Source organism: Mus caroli, chromosome 11, assembly GCF_900094665.2.
Source record: "Mus caroli chromosome 11, CAROLI_EIJ_v1.1, whole genome shotgun sequence".
NCBI classification, from domain to species: domain Eukaryota; kingdom Metazoa; phylum Chordata; class Mammalia; order Rodentia; family Muridae; genus Mus; species Mus caroli.
Window position 1 is genome coordinate 72,894,739 of NC_034580.1, and position 25,369 is coordinate 72,920,107.

At 51.4% G+C, this 25,369-nt stretch overlaps 2 protein-coding genes across 4 annotated transcripts in view; both read left to right on the forward strand.

The window, feature by feature from the left end:
- Nucleotides 1–15,202, forward strand: part of Sez6 (seizure related 6 homolog) — a 48,164-nt gene extending 32,962 nt beyond the window's left edge. Inside the window, exons 5-17 of one of the 2 annotated variants that reach the window (XM_021176451.1) lie at nucleotides 4,743–4,928; nucleotides 8,659–8,827; nucleotides 8,905–9,071; nucleotides 9,802–9,996; nucleotides 10,218–10,356; nucleotides 10,467–10,663; nucleotides 11,168–11,362; nucleotides 12,640–12,831; nucleotides 12,911–13,108; nucleotides 13,409–13,447; nucleotides 13,696–13,813; nucleotides 13,893–13,995; nucleotides 14,164–15,202. In XM_021176451.1, the coding sequence (XP_021032110.1) occupies nucleotides 4,743–4,928; nucleotides 8,659–8,827; nucleotides 8,905–9,071; nucleotides 9,802–9,996; nucleotides 10,218–10,356; nucleotides 10,467–10,663; nucleotides 11,168–11,362; nucleotides 12,640–12,831; nucleotides 12,911–13,108; nucleotides 13,409–13,447; nucleotides 13,696–13,813; nucleotides 13,893–13,995; nucleotides 14,164–14,196 (1,931 nt within the window). In that variant the 3' untranslated portion in view covers nucleotides 14,197–15,202. The remainder of the gene's footprint in view (nucleotides 1–4,742; nucleotides 4,929–8,658; nucleotides 8,828–8,904; nucleotides 9,072–9,801; nucleotides 9,997–10,217; nucleotides 10,357–10,466; nucleotides 10,664–11,167; nucleotides 11,363–12,639; nucleotides 12,832–12,910; nucleotides 13,109–13,408; nucleotides 13,448–13,695; nucleotides 13,814–13,892; nucleotides 13,996–14,163) is intronic. The other variant, XM_029483331.1, reaches the window with a different exon arrangement.
- Nucleotides 15,203–18,866: 3,664 nt separating this feature from the next.
- Phf12 (PHD finger protein 12) overlaps nucleotides 18,867–25,369 on the forward strand; it is a 47,728-nt gene continuing 41,225 nt past the window's right edge. Inside the window, exons 1-2 of one of the 2 annotated variants that reach the window (XM_021175590.2) lie at nucleotides 18,867–19,492; nucleotides 20,130–20,311. In XM_021175590.2, the coding sequence (XP_021031249.1) occupies nucleotides 19,427–19,492; nucleotides 20,130–20,311 (248 nt within the window). In that variant the 5' untranslated portion in view covers nucleotides 18,867–19,426. The other variant, XM_029483330.1, reaches the window with a different exon arrangement.

Here is a 25,369-nt window from a genome sequence, read left to right on the forward strand (position 1 = left end):
CTTTGTAGACCAGGCTGGCCTCGAACTCAGAAATCCGCCTGCCTCTGCCTCCCGAGTGCTGGGATTAAAGGCGTGCGCCACCACGCCCGGCTCTTATTCATTTTTAAAGCATTTAAAACTATAGAAAAGTACAAAAATAAGACAGGCTATCTACACACCACAATTCAGAATAAGCCAGCGTCTTTACAATCTTCACATATTATTTGTAGTCTTTAGCGAATACTTCAAAGGCATACTCTCCACACAAATACATAGACATACAGACACACACACACACACACACACACACACAATGGCCCAGGACAACTTGGCACGAAGCATTTTCTTTTTTTACCATGTAGGTTCAGGGGTTGATCTCGGGTCCTCAGCCTTGGCAGTCGACACCTTCACTGATGAATCATCTCACAGCCCTTATCTTACACCGTAGCTCAGGCCGACCTCAAACTCACCAGAGCACTAGGGCCTGGGCCTCCTGAGTGTAAGGATTATAGGCCCCAGCTACTATGCTGGCTAGAAACTCCACTCTTCCCTCTCTGCTCCTCACTCTGCAGTCGCTGCCTGACCCTCTCTTTCCTACTGGGAAGACCAAACCATCTAGACTACAAAGTCAGTTACCTTTTGAGTAAAGCAAAAAGGTACATAGCATGCCCTCCACTAAGGAAACCAGCATTACAGGGCTTGCAGGATGCGAGGCGAAGCTGGAGCTTCCCCATAGGGTTCCTTCTTGCCCACCCCCTTCCCTGGGCTGAAAGTCTGTTCCATCCTTTGCACAGGTTAACTTTAATTCAGACACCCCCACCCCCCACCCCCATCCCACTCCCCCACCCCCCACGCGCACGAGCTAACAGGGGGATAATTGGTAAGAACAATCAAGACATTGTCTTGTGCCGGCATGGACCACTTCTGCAGCCCTGTAGGGGGGAAGAATTGATGGGGGGGGGGGGGCAGGCATCCTGGAGCTAGGAATGCTCTGACCCTGTCTCTTCACCTTGTCAAGGCTTTGCCACCCAAACTGGGGGGAGCAGCCTCTGTCAGCAGGGACCTTAATGCTGGGCAGAGGTTGTCCAGGCCCTCAGCAGTGGTAGGTCCCCACCCTGGCAGGGATGACCATCTGGGCGGCCCCTCCAGCCTCCCTAATGGCTCATCAATCCTCCTCAGCAGCAGGCATAATTTCATGCCACAGTAACCTTTTCTCTTGCTGCAAATTCCTTTGCACAAAACTCCAGTTCCCTCTTTGTGCTTCCAGACAAAAGTGGGAGAAAGCAACAGGGCCTAGCAGGGGGAGCAGAGTCCTAGGAGAGCCTAGGGGAGCTGGCCCACTCCTGCTCTTTGTCCCAGCGGCCCTCCCTCCTCTGCCCAGTTTTTGTCAATGATCAGCTCTTTCCTTAATGAGTGTAATTCCCCTAATTATAGACTGTAATTAGCCCTGATCCCAGAGATGGGAACAGGAGGAGCGTGTGCTCACGGGCATTTCTCGTGGGCTGGAGAAAGAGGGTGCCAGGAGAGTGAGGGAGGGCCTGGGAACACACGCCTACACCTGTGCAGGCAGGCGCTGTCCAAGCTGATGAAGGAGGGTACAGTCGTGAGCTTCCACACAGGCCTGTGTCTGGATAGATTCCTCTGGCCGAGTCCCAGTCCCCCAGTCCGGGTGGAGAGTCAGAGTGCCGGGGAGGCCCCTCCCTCCTGCATCCAAGCATTCCTGGCACTGGAGTTGGCTCCGAAACAGCCGCCAGCAAGAAAATAACTCAACAGATTGTGGTGGTGCAGACTCCCTAGGAACGGTTGGTTGTCATGGCAATAGGAAGCTCATCTTGGGAAGTGGCACTTACCCACGATGGAGTCTGGGGGTGCCTCTCGATGCTACCAGCCCCCTGCTTTCACATGATTCCAGCCCACTCCCTCCCCAGGTTGTGCTGGGACTCACGGGGAAGATGAGAGCGCAGGTGCTGAGTCTGACACCTGGCCTATGGCTCCCAGGGAGTCAGCTCCTCCTCATCCCCAGGCTGGGTGCAGTCCTCCCTGTCCTCGCCGCCGAGGGAGAATGAGGGACTTGCTGGACCAGCTCCAAGGCCAGCCTGGCCTGTCACTCTCCGGTGTCTCTGACTCCACCAGCCAGGATCCCATATTAACTGGGGCCAGGTAGGAAGCAAAGAACCTTGAGAGACAGGCAGGTACTCCAATCCCTACCCTACCACACTTCTACAGTATGACAAGGGTCAGAAGCTCTCTGACCCTCAGCCTCTTCCAACCTCAGCTTTCTTTATCTTTAAAATGGGTCAATAGCCCCTACCCTACCTTCTTTCTTCTGCGTGTATGATGGGTACTAGGCGAGAAAGGGCTCTTTAGAAACTAGACAGCACAGCAAATGTAAGAAGCCGTTCCTACTCGCAATGGCAAACATTAACAACCAGCTTTGGGGGAAACGGGGCAGAGGTAGGTGTGTGCGTTGTGCAGGCGCTGCACATATGGCCTCTCGCTTAACCTCCCCAGCGCTGCAGGCAGTGCTCTAAATCACCGGTTAAACAAAGAAACCATCGAGGCATGGAGCAAAGAAGTAACCTGCCCAAGGTGGCAGTGTAGGGAGTAGCGGGCAGAATCTGCATTTAAACCCAGGGAGTCTGACCCCAGAACCCATCTCCTGAGCACTGCCCTCTCCACTGGCCAGTCACAACTAGCCTTTTATTGGTCAACCCCTCAAAACTCTCTTCTTGTTTTCACATAGCGACTAAGAATGACAGGTGGGGAAGGCCTCAAAACTGAGTCACAGTCAACTCAAACTTTGGTAGCTCATCTGCCCAAAGGCAGCCCCTTTTTCTGTTCACATAAAGGCACAGAGGCACAGTCAAGCCTTCTTTTTTACTTTTCTCCTTGTCTGCTCCAGGCATTCTACCTACCTCTTAGACCCAAGCCAGACTCCCTCTTTATAAGCTATTTCTGGGCTTTAGCCTAAGGGTTGGGGTTTACCAGGCAATTTTATGGGATTTGCTGCCCCTGTGTGGTCATAAATGGTATGACAACTCCCAAAGCAACCAGAGTGGCCAATCCCCCTCCAATTTCCAAGAAAGTGAGTGTGACTTTCTCACACCTCTCCCACTGTCCCAAAGTCGTTTGCAGGGCTGGAGAGATGGCTCAGTGGTTAAGAGCAGTGACTGCTCTTGCAGAGGTCCCGAGTTCAATTCCCAGCAACCACATGGTGGCTCACAACCATCTGTTATGGGACCCAATACCCTCTTCTCGTGTGTTCTACTCCTATACATAAAATAAATAATTCTTTAAAAAAAAAAAAGTCGTTTGCTGACCTACTGATCACATTTCTTAGTAACGTCAGAAGCTACCCTGATAAAGCCTCACCAACGTGACTGCCTAAATGTGAGCTGAACAAAACAACTGTAGATATGCCAAAGTAGATTGGCAAAGACCACTAAGAGAGACCTACTAAGGGATGCTGAGGTCAGGAGAAACAGTCTTCCCCATGGAAGACACACAGCAGTCGGTTATCCAATAACAAATGGTCAGCCCTGCAAACACACATACCCGTCACATTATACATACTGGGCAGGTCATGCTTAAGAATATATATCTATATACCTATACATATATTACATGTTTTGTTTTGTTTTTTTTGGCTTTTCGAGACAGGGTTTCTCTGTATAGCTCTGGCTGTCCTGGAACTCACTTTGTAGACCAAGGTGGCTTCGAACTCAGAAATCCACCTGCCTCTGCCTCCCGAGTGCTGGGATTAAAGGCGTGCGCCACCACGCCCGGCCATATATTACATGTTAAGGTTAATGAAAATAGAGGCCATACATTTGAAAATGAGTAAGGAGAGGGTATGTGGGAGAGCTCGGGTGGAGGAAAAGAGAGAAATGATACCATTACATTATCATTTCAAAGATAGAAAAGAATAAAAACAAAGAGGCCTTTACTGTTGCCGTCAAGGTTTGTCAGATTGCACGGGGAGTACTGAGGACATCTTTGCTGCCTGATTTCAGTCTCTCCCTCCGAAATTCACGTCTGCTTCCTACAGGAAAAGTAATGTCTACAAGTCCTCCATAATGTTTTTCTTTTAGCGCCAAGGCTCAAACACGAGGGAACAAGCTACCACTGAGCTGTTATGTGTACACCCAGACTTCTAGAAGATTTGTCATCATCTGGGTGCCAGAGGTCTAGCAGCTCCTGTATGGTTTCAGTTTAGCTGTTTGGTTGTTTTTGAGACATGGTCAAACTACATAGCTCAGGCTGACCTTGAACTCAGGACCCTCTGGTCTCAATCCCAGAGATTTCAGGTTCATAAGCATTTCCAGCCTCACTTAAGAAGTAAGGAAACAGCTTGTGTAGTGCGCTCTTAATCCCCCAGCACATGGGAGGAAGAGGCAGGTGGATCTGAGTTCTGAGCAGCCTGATCTGCAGATCTGAGTTCCAGGACAGCCAGAGGTAGAGTCAGTAGCAGCACTCAGGAGTTGGACGGGGGAGGCGGGTAAGAAAACACCTAGAGAAAGCTTAAGTGTTACTTAAGCTTGGGCTTGGGTAGGAACCTCTGTCTTCAAGCTTCCAGGTCTCTGCTGTTCCGATAACCAACCCCCACTTCTACAAGGGAACAAATGAGATGCTTTTGTGGGACTTCCAATGCATCTTCTGAGCCCAAAGGCACCTGGAGCAGGCTGTGCAGGCACCCCCTCCTCTTCCCCTTCTTCCTCCCCCTCTTCCCTCCTTCCTCACTGTCACCCATTCTCTCTTCACAGCCTATCTCCTGAGCTGCCACTTTCCCCGACGTCCAGCGTATGGAGATGTGACTGTCACCAGCCTCCACCCAGGAGGCAGCGCCCGCTTCCATTGTGCCACTGGCTACCAGCTCAAGGGTGCCAGGTTCCTCACCTGTCTCAATGCCACTCAGCCCTTTTGGGATTCCCAAGAGCCTGTCTGCATTGGTGAGTGGGTCCCCACAAGGAAGGCTCAATGTCAAACAGAGGAGCAAAGTATGTGTGTGTGTGTGTGTGGGGGGGGTGTCATTCTCTGATCTCCATTGCTGTCTGGAAGTTCAATTATTTTCTGTAAGAAAAACAGAAGATGGTCGTGCATCTCCGTACTGAGCCAACCTACACTTATTACCTGGCCACTATATGTGAGCATCACAGGTCGAGTTCAGAGGTGGTTTTCAACGTTGCATGGGTAACATGAATGCATAAATGTGGCAAGAAAGCAGGGCCCATCAGGGATGATTCTCGCCTTGGCAGACGACTGGCCACAGGGCCCTCAGACACCTTCTGCAGTAGCTCTCTATGCACTACTACACCACCATTCCTTGACTGACTGCTAAGCAATGCTCAACACTGATCCCTCTGGCCTGGTCCTGCTTTTTCTTCCCCAAGAAAGGCTGAGCTGCTTGTCTGGGCCCAGCAGTGAGGGTTTCTGGGCCACGTGACCACAGAGTTCATAGAAGGTAAGAGAAGGTAAGAAGAGGCAGGAGTCACACCTAGCTTATGCCCCGAGAACCCCACAGTTTCAGGAAAAGGGGGAAGAAGGAGCGTAGAGATGCTGGAGAGATGGATCCGTGGCTAAGAGTACATGCTGCTCTTGAAGAGGACCTGAAATCATCCCAACACACACTCCAGCAGCGCTCAATTGCTGAACTCCAGTTCGAGGGTCCAACGCCCCCTTCTGGCCTCCATAAGCATTGCACTTACATGTAAAAGTACACATTCATATACATGTAACTTTAAAAAAAAAAAGAATTATTTATTGTATGCATATGAGTACACTGCTGCTGCTTTTAGATACACCAGAAGAGGGCACCAGATCCCATTACAGATGGCTGTGAGTCACCATGTGGTTGCTGGGAATTGAACTCAGGTCCTCTGGAAGAGCAATCAGTGCTCTTAACCACTGGGCGATCTCCCCAGCCCTACATGTAACTTTTAAAAGAATAAACTAGAGCATAGGTCACTAATTCTGAAACAGGGGGGTAAAAGGTACCAAGGAACAGTCATAAAGTGGCTGGCGTGGTAGTCACAACGCAGTCCCAGCCCCTGAGAGACTGAGGCACAAGGGTCTGAGTTCTAGGCCAGCCTGAGCTCCATAGCCGGACCTTGCCAAAGGGCGGAGGTTGAAGTGACCTGGGGACAAAGCAGCCATCCCTTCCCAGTTGGTATTGAGACAGCCCCTTTAAGGAGGTAGCACTGAAGGTTTGATCTTTCCATGCAGGGAACAAGCTAAGCAACAATAGAGAGACAAGAAGGGGAGGGTGTTGGAGGCATCGGGGACAGCCAGGTAGAGCAAACAGTGGGAAGGACCTGCAGTGTCAGGCCAAGACACGAGGTGCACAATGTTGAGCCTTTTGAGGAGGAAGGGGAAGAGGTCAGAACTGCTCCTCAGGGGAGCCAACTGTGGTTGTCTGAAGGCTGAGAGGCCATCCTGGATAGAGGATTTGATCTGGGACAGTGACTTTGGGAATGGAGAGGAGGGAACGGATGAGAGAACAGGGACCTGAGTTCTGGTTCCTGGAGATGAAAAGATCCAAGATGGCTACAAACCCAGAAGGCTTGTGGAGGAAGTGTCGGGTTTGCCGCATGACAGACAGCTTTGGCTTCTCGTCCTCTTGGAAGAGAAGAGACTTTGTCTTTTGAGCCTTATTTCCTTTTATATTTTTCCTAGTGCTGGTCAGAGAGCTTAGATAGACATGTCCTCTTGCCTCAAAGGAGCACCGTCTAGTGGGGAGGCTGGAAAGTGGCTTAGTGTAGCCAACACTGGCGTGGGGTGGCCTCAGTGTGGCAGGCATATAGGCCAGCCAGAGAGCTCAGTTCCACACTGAGGAGACCTGGGTGGCTTCCCACAGACATGGCCGGGATCAAGTCCAGAAACGTTAGTTCAGGGCAGTTTGGTGGAGTCTGTGTGGGAGCATGCAGAAACAGCATGATATACACTGAGTATGCCTGAAGGCTTCAGGAAGGGAAGACGGAAAATCAATAGAGAGAACTCAGGTCGTAATGGGCTTGAGCTTCATCTCAAGAGCAATAGAGAACCACTGGGTGATTCCAAGTCAAAGATGGCATGGGGTTCTGTTTGGAGGCCAGCTCTATGCTGAGACCAAGTAGAAAGTTAGCTTGCTCTTCCATAGCGAGTGAGAGACAAAGCTTATCCAGATTCTACTCTGTTGTCATCTGGAGCCTTTGGGGCAACGATGTTCTGTGTGGGCCATGGTAGTCTGGCCTCTGAGAGCAGAACTGTGTGCATCTGAGAATAACAAGAGCTGCCTGGAACCCAGATTCCTGCTTCAGGTCCCTTCCCGGCCCCATTCACCTTCTATGAATTCCAGAAACCCTCGCGGTTGGGCCCAGACAAGCAGCTCAGCCTTTCTTTGGGGAAAGAAAAAGCAGGACCAGGCCAGAGGGGTCAGTGTTGAGCATTGCTTAGCAGTCAGTCAAGGAATGGTGGTGTAGTAGTGCATAGAGAGCTACTGCAGAAGGTGTCTGAGGGCCCTGTGGCCAGTGGTCTGTCTGCCAAGGCGAGAATCATCCCTGATTGGTCCTGCTTTCTCTCCACATTCATGCATTTATTTTGGTCATCAAACAATGAGAACCAACTCTAAACCTGCCCTGAAAGACACAGCCTCTGTCCCAAGGAGATCCTAGTTAAGGGACAGACCCAAACAGATAACTGACTTTCTGTTTTGTGTTCTGGAGGTTCAAATCTGAGGTCTGTTATCATGCTAGGCAAGCCAGAAAGCTAGTTTTACAGAAGTAGCAAGGCGTGGTGACACGTTTGCCGTCTCAGCACTCCAGGAGCTAGCAAGAGGACTGCAAGTTCCAAGCTAGCCTGGGCTATACAGGAAGACCATTTCAGAAACAAAAGGCCTGGTGTGGTGACACATACATTTAAATCCAGCACTGGGGTGGCAGAAGCAGGTGGATCTTTGACTTTGAGGCTAGCCTGGTCTATACAGCAAGTTCCAGGTCAGGACTACATAGCAAGGACCTGTCTCAAAAACAAGAAACAAAACAAAACAAAAAAGAAAAGGAAGGAAGGAAAAAGAAAAGAAAAAAAGATAAAGAAGACACGTGTAAGGGCATGTGCCTCTAATCCTAGTACTTGAGAGACAGAGACAGGAGGGTTGGAGTTCAGGACATCACCAACTCAGTTTGAGGCCAGTCTGGCCTCCCTGGGGTTAAAAAAAAAGGGGGAGTGAAGGGAAGGAGAAAAAAGGAGGGAGGAAGGGAGGAAAAGAAAGAGACAAGGAAGGAGAGAGAGAGAGGGGATGGAATGACATAAAAGTATCAGCTATGTCCAGGAAAGTTAAGAGTCTAGATATGAGCGTTAACATAACAAAGTCAGCTTGGTGAAATCAGAGCCGGTCAGTAGAGGAGAGAGAGGCTTGCCAACAGCCACACAGCTGGGCGGCAACAGAACTGCCTACAGTCAAGAGAGCAGCATGTGATGCCTCCGAGGTGTGGATGGTCCACATGTGGGATTCTGAAGTCTGAGCTGTTTGTTGCTGCAGAGTCAAGACTGCAAGCTTAGCATTCAGAGCCACCCCAGCAAAGATGGTGCCCATACAAAGTCCCTATGTCCATGTAGAGGGTACGGGGCTGCGATGGGGAAGAGGTTTTGGAGGCTGCTTAGAACAAGGATGGAGACCAAGGCTAAGTCCACTGCCTCCCACAGCTGCTTGTGGTGGAGTGATTCGGAATGCCACCACTGGCCGCATTGTCTCTCCTGGCTTCCCGGGGAACTACAGCAACAACCTCACCTGCCACTGGTTGCTAGAGGCTCCAGAGAGCCAGCGGCTGCACCTGCACTTTGAAAAGGTCTCCCTGGCAGAAGACGACGACAGGTGAGGAGCTGTCCTGCCTGGACGGGACAACCTGTTGGGAGGATAACAACCACAGAGCTGCCTCTCTTCTGGTCCAGGCTCATCATCCGCAACGGAAATAACGTGGAGGCCCCGCCGGTGTACGACTCCTATGAGGTGGAATACCTGCCCATTGAGGGCCTGCTCAGCTCTGGCAGACACTTCTTCGTGGAGTTCAGTACTGACAGCAGTGGGGCAGCTGCAGGCATGGCCCTGCGCTATGAGGGTGAGCCTGCTGGAGCCTAACCAGGGTGCTGGGCTCTTTCTCCCATACTCTTCCCCTTTCCGACTGCATTCCATTGCTCCTTCCCTGACCCACCCCCACCCCCACCCCCACCCGAGATCCCCATCCCCATCCTTTCGGGATGGCATTTGTTGGGACCACAGATTTCTGGACCAAGAGAATGACTTCTCCAGTTTTTTTTTTTTTTTAAGATTTATTTATTATATATAAGTACACTGTAGCTGTCTTCAGACACTCCATAAGAGGGCACCAGATCTCGTTGTGGATGGTTGTGAGCCACCATGTGGTTGCTGGGATTTGAACTCTGGACCTTTGGAAGAACAGTCGGGTGCTCTTACCCACTGAGCCATCTCACCAGCCCCCGACTTCTCCAGGTTTTAAGAAGGTTACATATAGGACTCAACACTTGGAGGGAAAACTGCTGTAGGAGGTACTCTAGACCCACACATATACCCGTGGTTTGTTAACACATCAAAAAGTATTGAGCACCTTTTGTATACTAAGCGCCAAACTAGCCAACAAGAGTACAATGGTGATTCAACAGGGCTTCCTGACCAAAATAGAGTTGGATGCCGGGTTCCCCTGTGTCCTGTTCCAAGCCCAAGATACACATTCTGCCCTGAGAAAGAAAATCCCCGAGGAAAGATGTAGAACACCTGTCCTCTGGCCTACTCAGGAGAGGCTGAGCTGGCCTGGGTCCTGTGGTTCACAGCCTTCCAGCAAGGACATTGCTATGAGCCCTTTGTCAAATACGGCAACTTCAGCAGCAGTGCACCGTCCTACCCTGTGGGTACGACTGTGGAGTTCAGCTGTGACCCTGGCTACACCCTGGAGCAGGGCTCCATCATCATCGAATGCGTCGACCTCCACGACCCCCAGTGGAATGAAACAGAGCCAGCCTGCCGAGGTCAGCAGGCACCAGTGGGTGGGTCTGCTAGGGCAACAAGCAGGGTAGGTCCCTAGTGGCCAGTCATGGAACCAGGGCCACAGCTCAGTGTGATTGATATTTCTCCTAGAGGGAGGAGGTGGGGTCCCCCAGCAGTGGGTGGGGTACTCCTGTGGGCAGGTGAAAGCCCTAGGACACCATATTGGAGAGGATGCGCCTTCCCGGGCTCCCCTTCCTTGCAGCCGTGTGCAGCGGGGAGATCACAGACTCTGCAGGCGTGGTGCTCTCTCCAAACTGGCCGGAGCCTTATGGCCGAGGGCAGGACTGCATCTGGGGTGTGCATGTGGAGGAGGACAAGCGCATCATGCTGGACATCCGAGTGTGAGTGACTCGGGTCAGGCAAGCCGGCTCCTGAGGCTGGGGACACCTCTAGTCCCGCCCACCTCGGCCCCTCCCCCAGCCCCTTCCGCTCTGATCTTCCTCCTCTACAGGCTGCGCATAGGCTCTGGGGATGTACTGACCTTCTACGATGGGGATGACCTCACAGCCCGGGTCCTGGGCCAATACTCAGGGCCCCGTGGCCACTTCAAGCTCTTTACCTCCATGGCCGATGTCACCATCCAGTTCCAGTCAGACCCTGGGACCTCGGCGCTGGGTTACCAGCAAGGATTTGTCATCCACTTCTTTGGTGAGCTTGTGCTTTCTGATTCGGATTGTAGACCCCAAAATCATGGCTAGTCAAACGGTGCAGGACAACAGGGAATCTGGATGCCCTGTCAGACACGGGGAACCTGGGAAGGTGCCATGTGTCACCAGGAGACTTTGGTTAGAGCAAGAAAGCTCTAGGGAGGCAGAGAGAAGGACTTCCAAAAAAAAAAAAAAAGTGTTGCTGCTTTCCTTTCTGCTGGTCTTTTCCTCGACCTGCTTTACCCATCTCTCAGGCCTGAGGAACTGGCCAAGTGCTTCTGAGAGTAGAGCCGAAGCCAAGATGACGACCCTGGAACCTTGGTGATGGGTGGGGGAGGGGTGGAGACTTGGGGTCTGGGGCTTGAGAAGAGAGGATGAGTCGCTAAGCCTCTCTAGGCCAGTCTAGGTCCAAGATAACCTACCAAAAGAACCTCAGTGTTGGCACTAGCAGTCACTTTGGTGCTGGCCGAGGAGGGGCTCCATGTCCCTGCTTCTGTGTCTCCAGAGGTGCCCCGCAACGACACATGTCCAGAGCTACCCGAGATCCCCAATGGCTGGAAGAACCCATCACAGCCTGAGCTGGTGCACGGCACGGTGGTCACCTATCAGTGCTACCCTGGTTACCAGGTGGTGGGATCCAGTATTCTCATGTGCCAGTGGGACCTAAGCTGGAGTGAGGACCTGCCTTCATGCCAGAGAGGTGAGTGTCCCTGTGGCCCCTCCCAGCCTGCCTCCTGGGTCCTGAGAGGAAAGTCTAGCAATGGTCCTGTTTTTGCTAGCATCCTTGATCTTCTAACTTGTCCCTCAGTTTCCTTATCTGTCAAATGGGATGCTCCATTGTCACAAGACTTCCAAATAAGCTGTACAAGTATTACAAGTATCTCCTAGCTGGCTGGTGACCAAGAATTAATGGCTTTCTTGACCTTAATGATCAAAAAAAGGACACATCAGCCAGAGGGTAGACACAGTCAGGCATGGTCTGTCACACGTTTATCATCTCAGTATTCAGGAGCTGAGGCAAGAGGATCGGACCTTTGAAGATTGCCTGAGGTATAGTGTGAGGCATTTATCTCCAAAGAAGAGGGTGGAGAGGAGATGGCTGAATGGCTAAGAGCTCTCACTGCTCTTGCAGAAGACCTAGGTGGTTCCCAGTACCTACATCAAGCTGCTCACAGCCTCCTGTAGCCAATTTCAACACCCTCTTCTAGCCTTAATGAGTATCTAAATGTATGCAGTACATATAAACTACACAGACACACACACACACACACACACACATTTTTTTTTTTTAAAAAAGTGAAGAAAGGCCGGGCACGCCTTTAATCCCAGCACTCGGGAGGCAGAGGCAGGCGGATTTCTGAGTTNGAGGCCAGCCTGGTCTACAAAGTGAGTTCCAGGACAGCCAGAGCTATACAGAGAAACCCTGTCTCGAAAAACCAAAAACAAAAAAACAAAAACAAAAACCAAAAAAACAAAAAACAAACAAACAAATAAACAAAAGTGAAGAAAGCAGAAAGCCTGAGGATGTAGCGCTGTGGCAGAGCACCACCTGGCGTGCGTGACATCCTGAGTCCCAGCACTGGCAAAACAAGACATCAGAGTAGAGCCCTACAGTCTGGCATTAGCTGGTCTGTAACACTCATATAGCCAGGGCGAACGGACCTTTCTCCCCACCCCCTCGCTCTCTTCCCCTCCCCCACCCCACCCCTTGCTCTCACTCCTTCTCTCATAGTTTCTAGCCTGAAGCGCCTATGAAACTGAGGATTCCCTAGAATTTCTGATCCTCCTGCCTCTACTTTCTTAGTGGGATCACATCCACCTTCTGGAGTGCCAGGATATCAGCGTGCACCACCAGGCTGGGTTTATGCAGTGCCGTCCATTAAATCCGGAGTTCCGTGGATTCTTTGAAAGCACTCCTATGAACTGAGCTGTCACCCCAGACACTGAGCCTGCCCTGCTTTCCCTCTCTATCCATAGTGACATCCTGCCATGACCCAGGGGATGTGGAGCACAGCCGACGCCTCATATCCAGCCCCAAGTTTCCCGTGGGATCAACTGTGCAGTATGTCTGTGACCAGGGTTTTGTGCTGACGGGGAGTGCCATTCTCACCTGCCATGATCGGCAAGCAGGCAGTCCCAAGTGGAGTGACAGGGCCCCCAAGTGTCTCTGTGAGTGTACAGTGGGCAGGAGGGGAGCCTCTAGTAAGATCAAAACCTGACACCTTCACTGCTCCTGCCTGCCTTGCAGTGGAACAATTCAAGCCGTGCCATGGCCTCAGCGCCCCGGAGAATGGTGCCCGCAGCCCTGAGAAGCGGCTTCACCCAGCAGGGGCCACCATCCACTTCTCCTGTGCCCCTGGTTATGTGCTGAAGGGCCAGGCCAGCATCAAATGCGTGCCTGGACACCCCTCGCATTGGAGTGACCCACCACCCATCTGTAGGGCTGGTAAGTGCTACCTACCACTCCCTTAAACATGTGCCCCCTCCACTGCTGCCACCACCACAGTACGGACCCTAGAACTATTCTAGTAAATCAATTCTGTGTTGAGAATTAGAAGCATTGGCCCGTGCCCCTTCCCGTTCCCCGTCTTTGCTAGTCTCTGATCTGACATCACCAAGACACTGCAGGAGTAGACTCTCCCGGGTCAAATCCTTCCCATGGTCAGTCCACTTCTGTGCTCCTTGCATTGGATGGTTTGGTCCATCAGGCTCACCCACTGCCCTTGGCCCTCCCCTCTTGTTCCAGCCTCTCTGGATGGGTTCTACAACGGCCGTAGCCTGGATGGTGAGTCCCCATGCTTGAGAGCCAGATGTATGGTCCCCCTCACACCTGGTTCTAGCAGCTCCCAGGTCATGGGTTCCCACAAATGAAAGGCAGAGAAGGAACAGTTTGGGCCTATCGGGACATTAAGCTTCTTGTCTACCATAGGCAGCTAATGGGAGCTGGTCTCCAAATGTCTTTAAGAAGGGAGGGGACATAGGCTCCAAGAAATGGGGACATTAACTCTAACCCCACCCACCCTTTGCTTTCAGTTGCCAAGGCACCTGCCGCCTCCAGTGCCCTGGACGCTGCTCACATGGCTGCTGCCATCTTCCTACCATTGGTGGCCATGGTGTTGCTGGTGGGAGGAGTGTACCTCTATTTCTCCAGGTGGGTCTGGCTTTTCTTCCTATTCTGTGTACCCAACTCACCCCTGGCCTGTACTCTTGACTCTTTTGTTCCCCGACAGATTCCAGGGGAAAAGTCCCCTGCAACTTCCCCGAACTCATCCTCGCCCCTATAACCGCATCACGGTAGAGTCAGCATTTGACAATCCAACTTATGAGACTGGAGTAAGTATCCACGCGAGCCTAGATACCTCTTCCGGATTGGTTCTTTGATCCCTTGGGTGGGTTTGCCTGCCTGAGGGTCCTGCTGAGCCCTCTTATTCTCCTCTGTGCCTTGGGAAGGTGGATAATTTGGGCTTGACAGCTCTTCTCCAAGTTTCCAACTCCCCGCAGTCTCTTTCCTTTGCAGGAGACGAGAGAATATGAAGTTTCCATCTAGGTGGGAGCAGCCTGGGGATGCACACGCAGTCCTGCATCGCAGGCCAGTGGCAGGGCTCCCGGCTCTCTGCTGTCCCTCACCTCCTGTACATACCGCCTGGGAAGAGACACCACCAACCCCTTCCCCGCCTGCAATGCCCACAGTGACCTATTTTCTTGGCATCGATGTGCCCGCTTCGGGCCCTTCTTTGGATTCAGGGGCACCTGCCTCGGGTAGAACGTAGCTGGAACACATTACCAGCAGCCATCATTCTCCTGCTTCTCTTTTGCCCTGGACCTCCAGCCTGGAAGTTGCAGGCTGACCGAGGAGGGGCACTTGTTACTCATTAGCCACCATCCCGCCTGGCGTGTGAGGACTCCAGAAGAGCTGACTTGACAGCAGGGTGCCCCTCACAGGGCCAGCTACCAGAGGCCAAAATTGTTCTCAACTGTGACCTCTTGGTAGTCCTGGCGCGCCAACACCAGCCCCTCAGGGAGGTTTCTAGTCCCTCTCTAAAGGCTCAGAATTGGACAGTTAAGAAGCCTTCTGCCCTGTCCTGGGGAGGTGATGATTTAAGAATCCTAAAAGGTTCAGGGACTCTATTCCAAGCTCAGGCTGGGCCCCACTGGATACTCACGCTCCACACCAAAGCAGGACACCCTACGGCTCTCCGGCATCCCTCTACTCTGAGGAGGGAGAGCCCTTCCTTGAAGTTTATCTGGCTGTTACAAATGTCTCCTTCCCCACCAGTCCCTCCTCTAAGCCACTTACCATGTTCCCTCTTCCTGCCACTGTGTTATGGCATGCCAGGAGAGGGCAGCTACATTCTGGAGAGGAGCAGATGTCCAAGGACCCAGGAATGTGGCAGAAGTCAAGAACCCCCAGGAGCAATCTCAGTCCGGACCAAGGCCACTTTGTACATATGATGTATTATATGGGGTCTGGGCTCCAGCCAGAGAACAATCTTTTATTTCTGTTGTTTCCTTATTAAAATGGTGTTTTGGAAAAAAAAAATCAAGCAGTGTGAATGGTGGTTTCTCAGAGGGAAGGGAGGTGGAAGATGAATGTGACGTGGACCGGCACGCCGTGACCCTCTGGACGCACCAATCAATCACGCCCGGATTTTATGACAGAAAAGATGTCATCTGTAGTTAAATGGGTAACACTGCCTCCAAAGACGTTAGTGTTACAGATGGCAGGTGAAATGAGAGGTCCCAGTGGCTAACGCCGTGGGGATGTGTGAGCTCAGTAACCCCAATGCCTCATCTCCTCCTCTTTGCCAGGGCTAGGGCCATACGCTGGCCCAGTCCCAAATCCCTTTTAGTACCACTGGATTGCTGACAAAACCCAAGGTTGGAAGCACTGTCCTGTCCACTTTTTCCTGTTAAGCGCAGCTCGAGAGATTGGAATCAGAATCATAGACTGAACCCTTGTACATAAGGCCTAGCTTGCCTTGACCTCAGAAAACATGGAGATTGTAAGCAGGAGGGATGGGCAGCTCAGAGGCCCCTGAGACAGGCAAGAGCCTTGCCCATGGGCTCTTTAAAGTGACTGCTGAAACATACATACAAGTAACATTATAAAGACTCAGCAGAGCCAGGTGTGGTGGTGCACGCCTTTATTTCCAGCACTTGGGAGGCAGAGGCAGGCAGGTTTCTGAGTTCGAGGCCAGCCTGGTCTACAAAGTGAGTTCCAGGACAGCCAGGGCTATACAGAGAAACCCTGTCTCAGGAAAAACAACAACAACAAAAACAAAGACTCAGCAGGTTGTACTTGTGTATTTAGAAATGTGTATATACATATAAATATTCACATATGTATGTAACAATTTTAAAAGATGTCATGAACTTGAAAAGGAGCAGGAAAGAATATATGGGGGGAGTAAAAGGAGAAAAAGGAAGGGAAATGATTTAATTATGTTATAATTAAAAACAATAATTAAAAAAAAACTGCGTGGTGGTGGCACATACCCTTAATTCCAGCACTCGGGAGGCAGAGGTAGACAGGTTTCTGAGTTTGAGGACAGCTAGGGCTACATAGAGAAACCATATCTCAAAAAAGCCATAAAATAAAAATGAAGGAAAAAAATTTAAAGTCATGACTGGCCAGAATGCACTTAAATTTGCCCCTTCCCTATGTCCCCTAAAGCCTTCTGAGATGAATGTATTTTCCCAGGGGGCAGACAACAGAAAATTACAGCACTCGGAAGCTGTAAGACAAAAATCCCTGAAAGGAAGACTAGCATCCACTTGCATCTTCTGCTTCTACAGTCTTCAGCGGAAAGATGTGGACCAGAAATTCCTCCTAGCCTCTATCCCAAGTCAAGGGGTTCCAATTCGTTCATAGTGCAATGCCTAGATGGACCACAAGAGGTCGATTCCAGAAGCATTTCTATCCCAGCAGCTCTCTTTCTTCAAGTCCCCTTTCAGACCCTGAGCTGGAGCTCTCCAAGGTGGCACCAAGTCCTGCCCCAACTAGGCTGACCTCCTCCTCAGGCTCCAAGAGAAAGGTGTGTGGAGTGATTTGTTCCTCTGTCAACAGAGCCAATCTCATTTTCCTCACTATCCCATTGCCCACTCCTGTTTTCAGCTGCGATGGATATGTTGACCAAAGCACAAAGCCTCGCTCATGGGGCGTGTGCCAGTGGCTTACTTTTCTGTCCAGTAATACCTCTAGGCTGACATAGCAGCACAGCTGTGCTATGGTAGTAGGAAGGAAGCCAGTAAAAGAGGGCATATGAGGTTCCAGCGTCTGAGGTTATGTAGCAGGAAGGAGGCATAAAGCCTGGCTTCTTCCCTTCAAGGAGCCTAGCTCAGCTCTCTTCTCTGAGAGTCACACCGCAGTTCTTCCCTATAGCTGCTAGTCTATTGTTGGCCATAGCGACGGAAGAGCAGCCAGTTTGCATGCATTCTTCACTTCCCCATAACGTTATTATTTCTAGGCACTAACACAGGGCCACAAGAGAGAGAGAGAGAGAGCACTAAAACTTCACAGAGCACTAAAACTTCACACAGATATTTATGTCCCCTTTGACTTACAGTCCTGACTGTCCTAAAAGAAGGAGCAATAGTTTCTCAGAGACAGTAAACACGGTGTAGGGGACAAAGTCTGACGTGAATCAAGAAATGTTTCCTTTTTAGGTTTGCTATAAACTCAATATGGGCCTAAGCAAACCACTCTCTACTCTGTACCTGGAAATGAAGAATTTAAATCAAATAGTCTGTAAGTCCCTCCCAGGTTTACGGGTCTGAGAATAATGTGTGTAGTAACATAAAAATGAGTTTAGGAGATTCCAGGCGTAGTAGCACACATTGATCCCAGAAATGGGACCGGAGGCAGAGGCAGTCGGATTTCTGTGAGTTCATGATCTATCAAGTCTACCTAGCAAGTTCTAGGTTAGCTAGGGCTGCAGAGTAAGACTGTCTTAACAGAACGAACGAACGAAAGAAAGAAACGGCAGGACATAGTTGTATGTCACCAGTGTTAATTAATGCCTAGTGGGGTTCATTCATTCGCAATTAGGCAGAGTATCTGTCCATATTGTAAAGTGATAACAAGGGAACAAGGGGATAACAGCGCACACCCAAAGAGAGGCATGTCTCTCTACTCAGAATGCGAGGTGAGGGGCTCAAACTACAAACCCCAGTGTGCAATACGGCAGCTCTCAAAAGTATCCTTTCCCGGCAGGCTTTTCTCCCTGTACATCCTATGGTCCAGTGCGGCGCCTGAACGCTGAACTACAACTCCCACAATCCATCAGATCCATCGCGAGTCTAACTACCAGAGTGCAAAGCGGTACCGTTCACCCTTTGAACTCTGCGCGTTGCAAGATGGGGATTGAAGTCAGCTGTAGGCAGGTAGCTGGGCGTTGTCAGGATTACGGATTGTTTGGGCTTTTGACTTCCTCTTTCGGAGTGGTTCGCAGGGACAGTGGTTAAGATAGGGTAAGAACAGCTTGAAATAACCTGGGTTCCATCGGGACCCAAGGCAGCAATGCTCGTGCTAAAATTAGGTGCCGAGAGTGGAAATGAAGTGGGAACAGCAGCCGTCCGATCTGCCACCAAAAGCGTCTTTTTTTTTGTCGCAATGTTTTTTGTTTTTTTTCTCTTTACCAATGTGGCGGCCTAGTCCAGACACACCTGACACTGGAGCCAAACAGTCCACTACACCATCCATATGGGTACTGCTGCAGCCGAAAGCTACCAGCTCCATACAGCATCCCACGCTCCTCCTTGGTCGTGACTGAGGACTCCAAGGGCATGGTAGCCCCAAATCTCACTACCAAAATGGCGAAAGGAGAAGCTTTTTGTGTGTGTGTGTGTTTATGTGTGTGCAGGCCGCCAGGTACAACGCGCCTGCGCATGAGGCGGCTGTGCGAGGGGACGGGAGGGTGGCGACCCAACACGCCTGCGCGGGATCAGAGCCCGTGGTCCGCACACAAACACCAATGGATGAAGCGTCTTCCAGTTCCTGCGGCTGCGCCGTGACCCCTACGCGCTTTCCCAGGCGCCTAAGCGAGGGCTCCGGTTCCGCCCTCCAATCGAAGTACGCCGGCGCACGGCGGAGAGGCGGGGCTTCTGGGCTCCGGGCGAATGCCAGCGCGGCTGCGCGCCGGGGGGTACCCCATCACCGCGGCTGCGCGGGAGCCAGGCGGCCGGCTGTCACTGCGGTTGCGCGCGGCGAGCGGCGATCCCGGGGCGCCTGCGCGGGTGGCTTTGCGGGCGCTCGCGGTAAGTTTGCGCCAAGTGCGCGGCAGCCGGGACGCAGACGGCAGCGGCGGCGAGAGGCGGAGCCCGGGGACCACCCCCCATCATCCTCCCCAGAGTCACCTCACGAACCACAACCTCACCTAACCTCTCACCCCCCCTCCGGTCCCCCAAGCCCGGGATGGCAGCGCCCGCTAGCCTTCCCGGCCGGACCAGCGGTCGCCAGCGCCAGCTTTAGCCTGTGGGCCTAGGCCCCCGCCGAGGCCTGACCCCCGGAGCCGGGATCCACTGTGCAGCCAGCCGCCGGGCCGGGGCTGAGGGGTTGCTCCCCTCTCGCGGCCCGTGGGGAGGACGCTGCCGTCCCAGGGACTGGGGGCCGGGGGGTGGGGGGGAGCTAGGGCGAGGAAGTCGGAACCTGTGTTGGGAAGAGAGAAGGGGACCGGGGGTCAGAGGTGCCCCCTTCCCCTCCTCCCCCCTCCCCCCGGGGCTGGGGGGGCCGGAGCAGAGAGCGCCCAGCCCGAGAGGTGGATGAATGTGGGAGAAAATGGAGACCAAGACGATCGTGTACGACTTGGACACGTCGGGGGGGCTGATGGAGGTAAGAGTGGCCCTCATCCTTTTCCCTCCAGTCCAGGAGGGAACCTCCGCCCCACAAAGCCGGCCCTAAGCTCGAAGCGCCAGAGGGCCGGGAAAAGGGGGGGGTGTTCTTCCTCACCCAGTCTCTTCCTCCCCTCTTTGCAATTTGGGGGACTGAGCTTAGCTTCCGAGGACGTCTGCGGCAGTTTCACCTACCAGCCGCCCTCGATTCGCTCCCTGAGGCTTCAGCCCACTCCATTTCATTGCACCGGCAGGCCTCCCCACCCCCTTCTTGTCGGCCCCTTTGTGCTTCCCCCTGCACGTCCGGGTACCAAGCTTCGGGCCTCTCCCGAGCCGGGCTTTGGAGTCCCCCACTGTCCATACAAGGAAGTGGCAAGAAGAGAACCGCGCACCCTCTCCCCATCCCCCTACCCTGATCCTCCCCATTTGGAAGGAGCTTTTCTTGTTGTGCTGCAGGAACGCAGTTAGGGTGGGCTCCCCTTGATTCCGGGGACCGAGAGGTTCTGGAAGCAGCCTGGATGGGAGGAAGAAGGACAAAAGGGGGGAGAGGGGTGGGTGACGGAGAAGCGGCGCCGGTGGGACTACGGGCTGCCCGGGAGCTCCGAATGTGCACACACGCCGTCTGTATGTGTGTGCAGCAAATCCAAGCTCTGCTGGCTCCCCCCAAGACGGACGAGGCAGAAAAGCGGAGTCGGAAGCCCGAGAAGGAGTCCCGGAGAAGCGGCAGGGCCACCAACCACGACAGCTGCGATAGCTGCAAGGAAGGTGGGGATCTCTTGTGCTGCGATCACTGCCCTGCCGCCTTCCATCTCCAGTGCTGGTAAGGGCTGGGGACCCCTTTGGAGCCCCTTGGCAGACCCTACTCAGCACATTCCTTCACCAGGCCTGTAGAAATAACGGGAGCTTGCAGCCGCTAGCCGACTCTCTAGTCGCTGGGGAGAGCGCCTCTGCGCCCTTGGTATTTGCCGGGATCCGGCCAATTTGCGGGAAGGAGCAGCGGCGTGTCTTGACCCCGGGGTGGGGGTTGGGAGGAGTGAGGTGAGCCCCATCTGAGATTGGTTGTAGGTTGGGAGCCGGGACTGAGCGGCCGAGTGTGGCCGGCGGCGGCGGCGGCGGCGGCGGGGGAGGAAGGGGAGGAGCTCCAGGTCCAGTGCCGCTTGGCGGCCGCGCGCGCCCGCCGCCCTCAGGGCTCCTGCCTGGCTGGGCTCTCCTTGGGCTTAATGCGCGGAGCCTCGGCCACCCAGTTCACCCTGGTCCTGACTCAGGAGAGCGGGTGCTTACGATGGTGCAGGAAATCATGAATGGTGTCTCTCGAGTCCACTTCTCTGTCTCTGTGTTTACAATATGGCGACCTGCCTTTAAATTATATTTTTATTCTCAGCGCCATTTTGGCTGCATATATGATTTGCAAACGTCTTCGGGAGAACGGTGGAGGTAGCCCATGAGCCCTATCTGCAGAAGCTCCTTGAGGACCAGGGCTAGGCTCTGCAGGCTTGATCCCTTTCTCTGCATCTTGCCCCCTGTTGCCACTCCGGTGCTGCCTCCCTCCTCCCCCTTCCCTCCTCCCTACTCCGCTGCTGCCTCTTAGGAAATCGGGCCGGGTTAGACAATTAAAATTGCCCTTGGGCGCCGATTTCTCTTCTCTGCTCTGGTTCAGCGAGCCCTTCGCCTCAAAATTCTTTGCTGCTGGGGCAGGATTGTGTTCGGTGGCTCCGGAAAGGCAGTTTTAAGCAGCTGAGAGCTGGAAAGCTGTGAGCTCTCCCACCCCAACTGAAGGGGGTGGGGGTGGGGCTGGGTTGATCACCCGCTGCGCTGCTTGATCCTTCTCAGCCGCTCTGCCCAGAGTCCTCCCGCAAAAGAGTTTAAACTATCTTCTGCCAGAAGACCACCTTTCTGCCCTGCACACAAACCCCACATCTCTACTTTGAACCCAGATAGCCTCTTGTTCTGTTCAGCAACAGTTGACCTGAGGCTAGGGATTGGGAGAAGATGGCTCCTGGGGTCGGGGTAGGGGGGTTGTTTGTTCCCGTTCTGATTGGGACGGAGGGGTTCCTGTTCTTTGTTTTGTGCCGCCTTTTTAGCTTCTTGTTTTTAAAAAGATGTATAAGGGCTCTCTCTTCAGTTCCACCCACATTCCAAAATCCCTCGGTTTGTGTGGAGTAGAGCCTGCTGTATTTGTGCTTAGATGCCTGATGCTGGGCAAATTCGGACTGTGGTCAGAAGTTAGGTGGGGCGTTCCCATTACTAACTCCAAGACACTTTTGCTTATAAGGGCACCCCACCTTGGCTTTTAATGTTTCAAGGACAAAAATTACTATCCTGGAGGAAGCTTTGCCCCTGGCCCTTGATTTTTTTTTATGATGGAGTGAGTAAGGCCGCAGTGAGGGCCTGTGGGTTTTGTTGTTGGCCTCTACTTCCTCTAAAGTGTGATCCACCTGGAGGAAACCCCTCTGGTCCAGTTTCCTTTGCTGTTCTTTTCTATTTGGGATGTATGAGGGTTAAGATGGCCTCACTCTGTTGCCCAACTTGGCCTTGAGCTCACAGTCATCCCCCTGCCTTGGCCTCCGAAGTGTGCACCATTGCACCCTGTTCTTGAGTCTGCGTTGCTTACTTTTTTGTTGTGCTTACGTGATATATTACTAGGACTTTTAAATTTCTTCTCTTTCTCTTTTCCCTTTTACCATAATTTTTGAGACAGTCTTACTGTGAAGCCCTGTTTGACTTGACATTGTATTTGTCGTATAGCCCAGGTTGACTTCCAATCTGTGCCAATCATTCCTGCCTGGGTCTCCTGAATGCTGGGATTACAGGTGTGCACCACCATGGCCCCAGCGCTCGCTCTCTCTCTCTCTCTCTCTCTCTCTCTATCTCTATCTCTCTTTTTTTTTTAAAGTGTTGGCTAATATTACCTCTATGAAGTGGTTGTTAACTAAGGTTGGTAACTACTGTTGAATGAACATTTGATAAACTCTGTTATCTTTTTAAAAAAATCTCAATATTTAATAATGTTGAAACTGTTTATTAAAGTCTGAAGCATCTTTTTTTTTTAATATTTTTTTTTATCTATTTATTATATGTAAGTACACTGTAACTGTCTTCAGACACACCAGAAGAGGGCGTCAGATCTCATTTCGGGTGGTTGTGAGCCACCATGTGGTTGCTGGGATTTGAACTCTGGACCTTCGGAAGAGCAGCTGGGTGCTCCTACCCACTGAGCCATCTCACCAGCCCAATCTGAAGCATCTTAAGAGCATTTGCTACACAATCAGGAACAGAGTTTGGATTTCAGTACCCACACAGCAACCCGGGGTTTCTGGCATAGCCCATTAAGTCCAGCTTTGGTGGGGGGCAGAGGCACGATTATTGTCACTTAACTAGCTTCTAACCTTGTTGGGATCTGTCGGTCCAGGTCATAGCTTAGCTGAGAAAACACCCAGGTTATGGAGAAACTGTGCCTCTGAGGAATAGGCTGAGAGTAACCCAATGCCTTCTCACTTCCCAAGCTCAGCACACTTGGGACACACGGACTCACACACATGTAGACACATACTTTAGTTTTAGTTTTTTAAAGCTACTTTTATTTATTGAAAGGAGGGGAGTGCCATGGAGCACAGGTGGAAGTCAGAACAAGGGTTGGTTTTCTCTACTACTGTGGTTCCTAGGGATTGGCTCAGGATGTCAGGTTGTCCTGTTTGGCAGCAGGTACCTTCACCTCCTGAGCCATCTTTCTCCTAATATAAATAAACCTTTATATTAAAAACAACAACAAAAGCAAATTGAGGAATGGAGAGTGTGCTATCTTTGCCTCAGCTTTTAAACTCTAAAGCTGAACGCTGAGTCTTCTGAGATGAGTGTAGAGCTTGTCAAGGCTTTTTGGTTTTGTTCTAGTTTTTTTCTTTTTATGAGTACACTGTCGCTGTCTTCAGACACACCAAAGAGGGCATCACATCCCATTACAGATGGTTGTAAGCCACCATGTGGTTGCCAGGAATTGAACTCAGGACCTCTGGAAGAACAGTCAGTGCTCTTAACTGCTGAGCCATCTCTCCAGCCCCAGACTTGTCAAGTTTTAACTATTTTTTTTGTTTTAGCTGGAGGGGGGGGGTCTCTAGTTGTTGGCGAGACTCAGGTTTGCTCAGGCTCTGCGTTTCTTTGACTATATCCCCCTTTTTCTGAGATCATGAATGGGTAATGAGAGATTGGAGAATAGTAGTAACTGAGGTAGAATTTGTTTTACTTCATCAATTCTCCCTGAAGGTGTCAGTACTGAGTGTACCATTGACTTACCTGGTTAGTGTCTAAGTCATAAAACATTTCTATGTCTCAGTGAAAAGGCAGGAAGTCTTTTGAATGAGACTCTCCGAGGTGCTTTCATTTTATAAGCAAGGATTTCCCCCACTTTTGTGTTTTTTCAGCCAGAGTTGTGAGGTCAAGCAGTTAATATGTGAGAAGATTTTTGGTTCCTGGGTGTGTTTTCCTGTTACTACTTCCTTGTATGGAGAAGGTTGGATACAGCTGTGTTCCTCCTGTCCCTTTAGAACGCGCTGAGATGACATTACTTAGATAAGCATAGTAATGATAATGTCCCTTATGTACAGAGTGTATGATAATGAGTAAAAGTTCTAGCAGGGCGGTGGTGGCGCACTCCTTTAATCCCAGCACTTGGGAGGCAGAGGCAGGCGGATTTCTGAGTTCGAGGCCAGCTTGGCCTACAGAGTGAGTTCCAGGACAGCCAGAGCTATACAAGGAAACCCTGTCTTGGAAAACCTAAATAAATAAATAAATAAATAAATAAATCGATAGATAGTTCTATGAGATGACTGAGTACAGGTTTGCCTACTGGAGTCCCAGCCTTCTAAAGGATGCAGCTAGAAGAGTGAGAATTCCAAGTTTGCCTGGTCTGTGTGGGGGAAACAAACAAACAAAAAACAAGCAAACAAACAAAAGGTCCTTTGTCTGGATTTTTGCCTGTCTGCTTTATGGTAATCAGTATATATTAAAATGTCCCAGAAATGGTTCTTTTGGTGGGATGGTACTGGGAATTGAAGCTAACGAGGGCCTGGTTAATCTTCTGCCTCAGTTTCCCAAGTAGCCAAGATCATAAGCCTGAAATAGCAAGCCTAGACAGAGGTGATTAGTAGCAAAGCTTATCTCTTGGGCTTGGCACAACACCAGGCCATTCATTACAGGAGGAAAGGACTGGTCACACCTTGCTTTTGTCCTACCTTTTCTCTCAGGGAGTACTGTGGAAAATCATTCTGGTTAGGATCTTTCTAGGTTTTCTTTCAGTTATGATTCTCTGCATTAGGAAATGAGTTGTGCTGTGCTTAATATCATAACCTCAGAGTGCTAACAGGAGTTACCAAGCCTGGCCCTGGGGAACTGGAAGGTTTTCAAGTGTTTGCTGGCGACCCTGACCCTGTCGTGATCACGGTGGTGTAGAAGGTGAACCTTCTGGAAGTTTTCTCTGAATAAATTGATCTCTAGAAATTTGTTAAAAAGTAGGATAACTGAGCTGGAGAGATCCCTCAGGAGATATGAGTACTGGCTGCTTTTCCAGAGGACTGGAGTTTAGTTCCCAGCAAGCACAGGATGGCTCACAACCATCTGAAACTAGTTCCCGGGGATTGGATGCCCTCTTCTGGACTCTGGGCAGCAGCAGGAACACAAGTGGTACATATAGGCAAAACACACATGAAACTAATTTTTACATTATTGGTTTCACTTTTTGGAGACAGGGTTTCTCTATGCAACCTTGGCTGTTCTGGAACCCACTCTGTAGATCATGATGACCTCAAACTCAGAGATCTGCCTGCCTCTGCCTCCCAGGTGTGGGGATTGAAGGCGTATGCCACTTAATTTTTAATTTAAAAAAATA